Raw genomic sequence first — 11,798 nt, 5'->3', positions numbered from 1 at the left:
CTTAATCTACTACACCACAAAACCAACTGATCAAAAGTATATTTCTTACTGTCTAACTATTTGGATAATATTTTCTTTGTTACCTTGTTATTGTTTTTACAGCACTGTGGTCAAAAATTATGTTCTTGGCTGGCGCCGCGGCTCACTAGGCTAATCCTCCGCCTTGCGGCGCCGGCACACTGGGTTCTAGTCCCAGTCGGGGCGCCGGATTCTGTCCCGGTTGCCCCTCTTCCAGGCCAGCTCTCTGCTGTGGCCAGGGAGTGCAGTGGAGGATGGCCCAAGTGCTTGGGCCCTGCACCCCATGGGAGACCAGGAAAAGCACCTGGCTCCTGCCATCGGATCAGCGCGGTGTGCCGGCCGCAGCGTGCCGGTCGCGGCGGCCATTGGAGGGTGAACCAACAGCAAAGGAAGACCTTTCTCTCTCCCTCTCTCTCTCTCTCTCACTGTCCACTCTTCCTGTCCAAAAAAAAAAAAAAAAAAAATTATGTTCTTGGCATTTGAAAAGAATGTATAGTCTGAAGTTGTTGGCTACAGCATTCTCTATAGACTGATTAAGCCAAGATTGTTAATGCACTGTTAATATTTTTTATATCTTTTATATATTGCTGATTTTCTATCTGTTTTATCAGTGACCGAATAAGGGACCTCAGAATCTACCTCTTTTCTTCAGTTCTATGAAAGACACTGTTGAGAGAATAAGAGGGACACTAATGATTGGGAAAAAACATCTGCAAATCACATATTCAACAAAACTGTATCTAGAACATAAAAACCTAAAATTCAACGTTAAGAGATCAACTTAAAAATGGGAATAAAGGAGCTGGTGCTGTAGCTCAGCGGGTTAAAGCACCTGCAGTGCCGACATATCACACAGGCACCAGTTCATTTCCTGGCTGTTCCACTTCCCATCCAGCTCTCTGCTAATGTGCCTGGGAAAGCAGCAAAGATAGCCCAAGGGCTTGGGCCCCTACCACTCATGTGGGAGACCCAGAAGAAGTTCCTGGCTCTTGGCTTCAGCCTGGCCCACCCTGGTCATTGCAGCCATTTGGGAAGTGAACCAGTGGATGAAAGATCGATCTCTCTCTCTCTCTCTCTCTCTCTCTCTCCATAACTCTGCCTTTCAAATAAATAAATAAATTTTTTTTAAAAAAGGGAAAAAAAACAGCAAAGAAACTTTATCAAAGACATGATGTTGAACACCATTAATCATTACTAAGGAAATGTGATGAGATAAAACATATCTATAAAAAAGCTTAAAAAACAAAATAAATGTGCTGGAAAGAATGTGAATCAATTGGAACTTGTCAATCAACATGGCTGGTGGAGAAACAAAGTGGTATAGTCAACTCTAGAAAACAGCTTGGCAGTTTCTTTTTAAAGATTTATTTACTTATTCATTTGAAAGGTGGTGGGGAGGGGGACAGGGATTCAGTGATTAATTTCCAATCTCTAGTTCACCCCTCTGAATGATTGCAACAGCCTAGGCTGGGCCAGGTAGAAGTCAGGAGCCAGGAACTGCATCTGTGTCTCCCATGTGGGTGGCAGAGACTCAAGTACTCAAGGCATTACTTGCAGCTTCCCAGGCAATATCATCAGGGAGCTGGATGGCAGCAGGGTAGCTGAGACTCAAACTGGCACCCTCATGTGGGATGGGATGTTGGGCATCCCATGTGGTGGCTTAGCCAGCTGTGCCACAGCTCCCAGGATAGTTTTGCAATTTTATCTACAGTTAAACACACAAGAGTCTTTACCATATGACCCAGCAATCCCATTCTGTAAGATTCACCCCAAAGAAATGGAAACTACAATTCACACAAAAACCCACATATAGCAGCTCTTTAAATTAAATAAAACACAAACAAACATACAAATACTATCACAAAACTAGAAACAACCCAGATGTCCTTCAATGGCGAATGGATAAATCATATTATACCCACACAAAGGACAATTACTCAGCAATAGAAAGCAATGAACTATTGAAAACATACACGATGTTGGACAATCTCAAAAGTAGTGTAAATAAAAGCCAGTCTCAAAAGGTGACACAGTGTAAGATTCCATTAATATGACATTTCAGAAAAGACAGAAGTGCAGGTTCTGAGGAAAGAATGGCAGCTGTCAGACATTAGGGTTTCAACTTACAAAGGCACAGCACAAGCGTGCATTTTCTGAGGGGATAGAATCACTCTGCATTCTGATTGTGGCAGAAGTCATACAAATTTATTCATGTGTTAAAACTAGCAGAACTGGACCTTACCCCCATTCCACAATCCATTCACTATGTACTGCTTTAAAAATAACATATCCCTTTGCTCCTTCCCCTCAAATCTTTTTTCTTTTTCCCTCCATCTTGAAATTGTCATTCACTTTTAATCTTTTGTTTACTATTCCTTATTCCTCTATTATATAATCTTCTAGTCCTACTAGATGCTTCATTTTTTCAAATATGTCACATTTTCTCTTGATCTCAAATCTTCATTCATGTTGATGGTTCTACAGTGAAAATGATTCTGTTGACTAATTCTTATTTATTCTTCTGTATTCATAAATATATTAATTCCTCTAAGAAGCTTTTCTAACCCTTTGCTCTTAAGCTGGATTTGATATTCCTGCCATATGGTCCCATAGTATTCTTTTTTTCCTCTTACTATTTTCATGTGTTTGATTGTCAATTTGTGTTCCCCTTCTTTCTCCGTCACTATCCTGTGACCTCCTCCACGAGGGCAGGTGTTTTGTTCATGAGGTAATCCTTAGTGCCAACCAACCCTGTGCAAGTATATAAAAGATCCACTGCATTGACTGTTCTAAGACGTAATTGTATTTGAGTTTGTGATGAATAATTTCTCTGATTTGTTTCAATCTACATTCTAAAGGCAGAGAGAAAACATCTTGCTTGTAAAAATAAAATATTTCAAATATGCTTTTGCTTGTGATATTCAACTGAAACTCAAATGTTCTCTTACATTTGTCCTTCATCTACCACATACCTTTTTGTTCTTAATGTCACAAAATGTCTCTTCAGGTTCACTGAGTATTTGTGTATTCTCATCTTAAGCCCTCAATGTCCAATGTAAGAAAAGTGTCCTTCCTTAGCCTTTTTCTGTTTGTGTACAAAATATGTTTCTAAATAACTCCGACCATTTAAAATTTAAATTCCTTTAGTCTGGTACTCTATATTTGGGGCTAAGAAACAGCTTTACAATCTAATAATGTAAACAAACTAAAAACTACCTCAACCAAATTAATAGTATGGTAATTAGATATGAGAACTAGTCCTGTCTTTTAAATTTAAAAAAAAGGAAGTCCAACGCTTTTTATATTTCATTGAAAGCAGTCTCTATAAATATAAACTTATGTTTAGAAAACTGCTAAGAAGTAAAATCACTATTTTGGGTGTTTGTTTTATTTTTAATCATAATTTACATATATAAAGTTCCATCAGTAGTAAATTCTATTAGAATAAAGAACAAAATCTAGTTGTAATAATAGTCTCAACTACATTACATTGTGTAGAATTGTGTTCAAAAGTAATGGACCCAAAAAGAAAGCAAAAGTTCAAGTTCCCCACATATTTCATTTATTTATTTTTATTTCTTATTGATTTAGATTTGAAAGGGAGAGGGATAGAGAGAGCAAGAGAGAGCACTCTTCCATGCATAGGTTCACTCTCCAAATGCCTTTAACAGCCAGAGCTGGGCCAGGCTGAAGCCAAAAGCCCAGAAGTCAACCTAGGTCTCCCATGTGGGTGGCAGGGAGTCAAATACTTGAGGCATCATCTGCTGCCTTCAGAGTGTGTATCAACAGGAAGCTTGATCAGAAGCAGAGGAGTTCGTCCTCAGATCAGGCACGCTAATATGGGATACAGGTATCCCCAGAGCAGTGTCTTAAGAGCTACAACCAATGTATACACATTATAAATGGAACTGGACAGAATTCCAAGGCACAAACATACAGAATTGTAAGACATAATCATTTGAGGAAAGCAAGTCATCTAGTCTTTTTACACAGAGATTGACATAAACTTTATAAAACAGAAGAATAAAACTCCTCTCATGGTCATATAAAGCCCCAAGGGATAAAACCATTACATGGAGTAGAAATTTGAGGATATCTTGATTGTCTGAACATTAAAATAAATTCAAAATAGCTACCTAAGGAATAGCTTAGCCCTTAGTTCCCTTTTCAGAATGATATCCTTATTAGGCTCAACAATCTGACCCACAGGAATAAAGTCTATAGCTAACTCAATCAAAGCTTATCTGTAATCCCACTTTTCACTGGTAATAGAGACAGGCTGTACTCCAGGTACTCTTGAAGTATAATCTCTTGATAAAGAACTCACTAAAAGGAATATAGGTGAAGAGAGATACAAGTGAATAGCCACTCACAAATGTGCTGATGGATAGAGGATAACAATCTCCAAAGGGAGCAAAGTTTGACACAGGAAAAAGTTTAGAGTATTGTACAGGAAAAGCCAGTGATAACAAATTCCATTTTAATAAAGGGATGGGTAGAAACAAACCCAAAATATGGTAATATGCTCCATTTTGTGCTTTATAGATATAAATTACCACGATGCCACTAAATGATGAGAGCATCTTTTATAACCATGATTATCAAAGAATTACACAAAACTGCTTTTCCTATAATTCAACCATTATTTTGTAAACTATTATAAAGGCATTGTTTCTCATGATGTGCAAAAATTATCTTTAGAACATAAAACACTTCCTTGAAGAAAAAGAATACAAAGAATCTATTTTAACCATCCTTCTCATCAAGTACTGCATCATAAGTTACTGTGTAAATACTACATTCAGAGAAACTTCTTAGTGCAGCTCTGTAGGTAGCAGCCACAAACTACTCAACTTGCTGTGTGATCTATCAAGGAATTACAGAAACTACCCTAAGCAAGAGGACCTAAGCCAACAGCAACATCAAAGTAAGTTTTGTTCACTTACCCTTGCATAGTGGAATTCAACTCCATAGAGTTCTAAGGTACGTGCTGTGTTTAGATAATTAAATTCTGCTTCTGCAGGACTTAAGCCTCTGTAAAGAAATCATTAGGGTAAAAATTAGATCAATCATAACTATGGTCAAATTTTTAAAATGGCATTTACCTGAAAAAATTTGAGCAGTCTAATTAAATCTTTTACAAAACACATATAAAAATTCAACTCTGTAACAGTAACACCTAACTTCTCTGGAGGGCACATTTTCAGTTACTCAAATTATTACTTTCCAAAAGTACAATAATACAGTAAGTTTCAAAAGAAATGTTCGCTGCTCTCATGGCTATAACAAAGCCACTCACTTTAAGATATAACTTAAAAGCAGTTATATCTCAAAATTTGGTTCATATCCAGACTTGCATTTAAATTTTACTGTGTTCTTCTAAAGCAAGAAGATTCTGAGGCAACCACCAGATCAGCCCTTCTCAGAGTGCGGTACAAAGACAGGTATTGATTCACAAGTATAGGAACTTATAGGATCAAAATATTTTATAAGAACCCAATAGAGTAATTTCACTTTTCAGATTCATTTATTTATTTGAGAGGCAGAATTACAGACAAAGAGGACAGAGAGAGAGAACTTCCATCTGCTAGTTCACTGCCCAAACGGCTGCAATGGCAGGAGCTGGGCTGATTGAAGCCAGGAGCCAAGAGTTTCTTCCAGGTCTCCCACATAGGTACAGGGAACCAAGCACTTGGGCCATTCCCTGTTGCTTTCCTAGGCCATTAGCAGGGAGCTGAATTGGAAGTGGAGCAGCTGGGATTAGAACTGGCACCTATATCAGAAGTGGGCATGGCAGGCAGAGGCTTAACCTATTGTACCACAGCATGGCCCCTGGAATAATGTTTTATCTACTGAATCCAACTGTAAGAATACTGGACTAGGTCTTCTGTTTGTGTTTTATTTCTCCATTTTATTTTAGTAGTAATTCACTTTTATTTTACTTCCCAATATCTTATAAAAATAGAAGGATGACATACTGGGGAAGAACTGGTCTTCAAAAAGTTTCTGAAGTACAGTGTCACGAGGTCTGAGAAAGAAGAGATGAGGTCCAAACTGTTCATGTTTAACAAGAGTCCCAAGTGACTCTTAATAACCCAAGTTTGAGGCCGGCGCCACGGCTCACTAGGCTAATCCTCCACTTTGCGGCGCCAGCACACGGGGTTCTAGTCCCAGTCAGGGCACCGGATTCTGTCCCGGTTGCCCCTCTTCCAGGCCAGCTCTCTGCTGTGGCCAGGGAGTGCAGTGGAGGATGGCCCAAGTGCGTGGGCCCTGCACCCCATGGGAGACCAGGAAAAGCAACTGGCTCCTGCCATCAGATCAGCACGGTGCGCCGACCGCAGCATGCCGGCCGCGGCGGCCATTGGAGGGTGAACCAATGGCAAAAGGAAGACCTTTCTCTCTGTCTCTCTCTCTCACTGTCCACTCTTCCTGTCAAAAAAAAAAAAAAAAAAAAAGAAGAAGAAGAAAAGAAAAATAACCCAAGTTTGAGAATCATGCTCTAAATGTAAAGCCTTTAAAAATAGATGTATTTCTATTTTATATACAGTTCTAGAGCAAAGAAAGACAGTAAATTACAAAAGCAAAAACAACCTTCAAAAGGGAGCCAGCAAGTTCAAATGCATAATCATAAATTAACTCCTTCCAAAAATCAGATGCATTTCCCTTTTCTATAAATCAACTATGCTAAATACAAGGTTCCTTCAGTTATACTGGATATTTAAAGATCTGACAAATCTATTTTTAAAATCAAATAGAGAGGCCGGTGCTGTGGCTTAGTGGGTAAAGTCCCTGCTTGCAGAGCCAGCATCCCATACGGGCACCAGTTCAAGTCTCAGCTGCTCCACTTCCAATCTAGCTCTCTGCTATGGCCTGGGAAAGCAGTGGAAGATGGTCCAAGTCCTTGCGCCTCTGCACCCATGTGGGAGACACAGAAAAAGCACCAGGCTCCTGTCTTTGGATTGGCGCAACTCTGGCCGTTGCGGCCATCTGGGGAATGAACCCAGCAGATGGAACCCCCCCACCATGTGTGTAATCTGTTTTTAAAATAAAATAAATAATTTTTTTTTAAAAGAGGGGGTCAGTGCTGTGGTGTAGTGGGCTAAGCCTCCACCTGCGACGTCAGCATCCCATATGGCTGCCAGTTGTGTCCTGGCTGCTTCTCTTCTAATCCAGCTCTCTGCTTTGGCCTGGAAAAGCAGTAGAAGATGGCCCAAGTCCTTGGGCCCCTGCACCCACATGGGAGACCTGGAAGAAGCTCCTGGCTTCTGATCTGCTCTGCTCCAGCCATTGTAGCCATTTGGGGAGTGAACCAGCATATGGAAGACCTTTCTCTCTGTCTCTCCCTCTCTCTGCAACTCTACCTTTCAAATAAATAAGTAAAAATTAAAAAAAAATAGAAATATATAGTTAGTATCTTGTTAAATGCACAAATCTTTTCCTTACATAGATTTTTCATTACTGGTATTTTTTTTTTTATTTTTTATTTTTTTGACAGGCAGAGTGGACAGTGAGACAGAGAGACAGAGAGAAAGGTCTTCCTTTGCCGTTGGTTCACCCTCCAATGGCCGCTGCGGCTGGCGCACTGCAGCCGGCGCACCGCGCTGATCCGATGGCAGGAGCCAGGAGCCAGGAGCCAGGTGCTTTTCCTGGTCTCCCATGGGGTGCAGGGCCCAAGCACCTGGGCCATCCTCCACTGCACTCCCTGGCCACAGCAGAGAGCTGGCCTGGAAGAGGGGCAACCGGGACAGAATCCGGCGCCCCAACCAGGACTAGAACCTGGTGTGCCGGCGCCGCTAGGCGGAGGATTAGCCTAGTGAGCCACGGCGCCAGCCAATTACTGGTATATTTTTAAAATCTGGTTTATTCCCAAACCTTTTGATTCTAGTATGCTGTATGTATGTAAAATTTTAATTATAAATGAGATTTTATAGCCCCCTTGTAGTAGGCCAGTCTTATTAAAATTCTTAGTCATTAGTTTATTTTAGATCAGGAGTCAGCATAGCTGTCACTGAAAGACTTAGTAAACATTTCAAGATTTCAATCCATATGGTCTCCGTGGCACACTATGAAAGCAGTCACAAACACATAAAAACAAATGAGGGTTATCTGTGTTCCAAATAGTGTTTGTTTATGGACACTGAAATTCATAAAATTTCACATGCCACAACATTTTTTCTTTTTTTCCAAGCATTTAAAATGTACAAATCATTCAAGTGCATGGACTCTACAAGCATACATAATGGGTTATAGTTTACTAATTTGTTTTAGATAAATGGGCCATTACCAAAAGAGATTTCTTAATAATAAGAGCTGACCATTCTTCAGTATCTTCTATGTCCTGAGCACTGCTCTAAGAACTTTGTGTATATAAACTCACTTACAACTTACAATAATTCTAGAGATAGATACTTTTACTATCTTTGGTTTATATATAAGGAAACAGATACATAAAGCAATTTAGCCAAGGCAGTAAGGTAGTAACCAATCTTTTTTTGTTGTTTTAAAGATTTATTTATTTATTTATTTGAAAGTCAGAGTTACACAGAGAGAGAAAGAGAGGCAGAGACAAAGAGAGAGGTCTTCTATGCGCTGGTTCACTCCCTAGATGGCCGCAACAGCTAGAGCTGCGCTAATCTGAAGCCAGGACTTCCACGCAGGTGTCTCATGCGGGTACAGGGGCCCAAGGACTTGGGCCATCTTTTACTGCTTTCCCAGGTCACAGCAGAGAGCTGGATTGGAAGGGAAGCAGCCGGGACACAAACCGGTGCCCATATGGGATGCCGGAACTGCAGGCAGGGGCTTTACCCGCTATTCCACAGCACAGGCCCCAGTAACCAATATTATCAGATTCCAAAACAAGCAGTCTGGCTCTCTAGTTAAAACTCTTAGCCAATATGCAACACTGCTTAAGTCCTCCACAAAATTTTTTTTTTTTTTTTTTTAAGATTTATTTATTTATGTACTTGAAACGCAGAGCAAGAGAGAGAGAAAGAGGGAGAGCACTTCCATCTGCTGGTTTACTCTCCAAACAGCTACAACATAGCTGTCCAGGACAAAGCCAGGAACCAAGAACTCCATCTGGGTCTTGTACATGGCTGGCAGGGACCTAAGCACTTGGGTCATCTGCTGCTGCCTTCACAGGCACATCAGCAGGGAGCTGGATCAGAAGCACAACAGCTAGAAACTAAATCAGCACTCTGAAATGGGATGCTGGTGACAGTTCAGCCTACAGCACCATAGCACTAGCCCTACTCCATGATTATTCTAACTTATTTGTAAAAGCAAAACTTAATTACACATCATTAAACAATGTAGATATTACTTTCTATTCAAAATAAATCTCTTCTTGAAATAGTACGTCACAGAAAATTACACTCACACAAAAAAATTTTGAAAATTGTTATGAATGAAAAAAATGCTGTTTTTCACTCTGGCCTCGGAATCAACCCTTAGGGCATTCAGATCTGGCGGAAGAGCCCATGAGAGTATTTTAGGCATGGAAAGCCAAAACACTCTGGCAAAAAGCAAACAAACAAACAAACAAAACCTAAATGAAAGATCTCTGTGAGATCCCAGTGGAAAGAACAGGCCATCAAAGAAGGAGGTACCTTTCTCTGAAGGGAGGAGAGAACTTCCACTTTCACTATGACCTTGTCTAAATAAGATTGGAGTTGGCGAACTCAAAAGACTTCCATAGCCTTGGCAGCTCATGACAAGAGCCTAGGGAGATTACTAACGCCATAAACAAAAGTGTCAAATTGTTAAAGTCAACAACAGGAGTCACTGTGCACTTACTCCTCATGTAGGATCTCTGTCCTTAATGTGTTGTACATTGTGAATTAATGCTATAACTAGTACTCTAAAAGTACTTTATACTTTGTGTTTCTGTGTGGGTGCAAACTGTTGAAATCTTTACTTAATATACACTAAACTGATCTTCTGTATATAAACAGAATTGAAAATGAATCTTGATGTGAATGGAATGGGAGAGGGAGCAGGAGATGGGAGGGTAGCGGGTGGGAGGGAAGTTGGGGGGGGAGGAAAGCCACTGTAATCCAAAAGCTGTACTTTGGAAATTTATATTTATTAAATAAAAGTTAAAAAAAATGCTGTTTTTAAAGAAACTTTTGTTAGTATTACATAACATTTATTTTCTCCTCTGAGATCATCACCAAGCAGAACGAACTCCTGTCACATAGCTAAAAGCTGAGAAAGAATTACTATGTAGACAGATCTATCTACTGTGAATTATCTATTAAAATGTTCACAATTGCTTCATACCATAGCAAATATTTACTTTTATATAGCTCTATTGTTCTTAACAGAAATGAAGACAAACATATATATTCATAAAATAAGCAATATATATACATACTTACAAATTTTTATTTGAAAAAATAAGAATTTTTCTGCTGGTTCATTCCTCAGATCCCTGCGATTGTTGGGGCTGCATTGGGGCTGCTGCAGGGAGCTGGGAACTCAATCTAGGTCTCCCATGGTTGTGGCAGGAGCCCAATTATTTGAACCATCAATGCTATCTCCTAGGGTCTGCATTTGCAGGAAGCTGGAGTTGGGAATCAAGCCCAGACACTCTGATATGGGATGCGGGCACCTTAATCACAAGACTAATGCCCACTCCAATATATTTAATGGGAATTACCAACATTTCTTCACAATTGTTTTATTTTTTATAACAATAACTGTTCTATATTAAGTAAATATAGCAATGAAATCAGGTGTATTTTAAAACAGAAAGCATGCTAGTAAGTAGTTTGCCAAATAAGCAAGAAAGTAAATAAATCCTTACATATGTTGCTGATGCAATTTTGCAATTTCCTTTTCAAAATCTTGAGGTTGATTAGGAATGAAAGAATAATCTGAGAGGTAGCCTGGCAAGTTCTCTGACTGATTGTAGTCTCCAAGTTCAGCTAATAATGGGAAGAAAATATTCATACTTTAATAAATAAGTTTGTCTATTATTATTATAGCCAAATCAGCAGTGTCATTGATTCCTTTTCATTTTTGGAAGTAAAATATACTTCTAAAGTAACCACATAAGCAAACTGAAACAACATTCTTCTAGGTTTCAAATAATCTATCTTTCTTTCTTTCTTTCTTTCTTTCTTTCTTTCTTTCTTTCTTTCTTTTTTTTATTTTTTTCTGGACAGGCAGAGTGCAGAGTGAGAGATAGCGACAGAGAGAAAGGTCTTCCTTTTCGTGGGTTCACCCCCCAATGGCCGCCACTGCGGCCAGCTCACCGTGCTGATCCAAAGCCAGGAGCCAGGTGCTTCTCCTGGTCTCCCATGCAGGTGCAGGGCTCAAGCACTTGGGCCATCCTCCTCTGCACTCCCTGGCCACAGCAGAGAGCTGGCCTGGAAGAGGGGCAACCGGGACAGAATCCGGTGCCCCAACCGGGACTAGAACCTGGTGTGACGGCGCCGCAGGTGGAGGATTAACCTATTGAGCTGCGGCGCCAGCCGGTTTCAAATAATTTCAGAGACAATTTTTCATTTTAAGAATCAAAGCAATTACTAATCAGGCATTTCATTATATTTCCTCTGCAGTTACTATCTTCTGTATAGTAACATGTTTGAAGTACTCCCACATGAAAGACAATCTACGACCAATGCAGAGTACAAAATAATATGCCATGTGACCTAAATGTGGGCTGATACTTACACTGAACAGCAAATGAAGCTAAGAGGGCAGCAGTATTATAAGGACAGGGTAATCTGATAAAACAAAAGAGAAAATATGTAATTCAAGGTTAAACAATAATT

General features: G+C 39.8%; 1 protein-coding gene across 6 annotated transcripts in view; it reads right to left on the bottom strand.

Moving 5' to 3' along the window:
- The window catches only part of PTPN4 (protein tyrosine phosphatase non-receptor type 4), a 193,664-nt gene that overhangs the window by 90,734 nt on the left and 91,132 nt on the right, over positions 1 to 11,798 (bottom strand). For all 6 annotated transcript variants that reach the window (XM_051848753.2, XM_051848751.2, XM_017342790.3 and 3 more), the window contains 3 exons: positions 11,698 to 11,750; positions 10,826 to 10,946; positions 4,965 to 5,052 (listed from right to left, as the gene is read on the bottom strand). In XM_051848753.2, coding sequence (XP_051704713.2) covers positions 4,965 to 5,052; positions 10,826 to 10,946; positions 11,698 to 11,750 — 262 coding nt within the window. The remainder of the gene's footprint in view (positions 1 to 4,964; positions 5,053 to 10,825; positions 10,947 to 11,697; positions 11,751 to 11,798) is intronic.

This window comes from Oryctolagus cuniculus, chromosome 3 (genome assembly GCF_964237555.1).
Source record: "Oryctolagus cuniculus chromosome 3, mOryCun1.1, whole genome shotgun sequence".
NCBI classification, from domain to species: domain Eukaryota; kingdom Metazoa; phylum Chordata; class Mammalia; order Lagomorpha; family Leporidae; genus Oryctolagus; species Oryctolagus cuniculus.
Note: the sequence above shows the minus strand (reverse complement) of the source record. Positions and strands in the feature narration are given on the sequence as shown.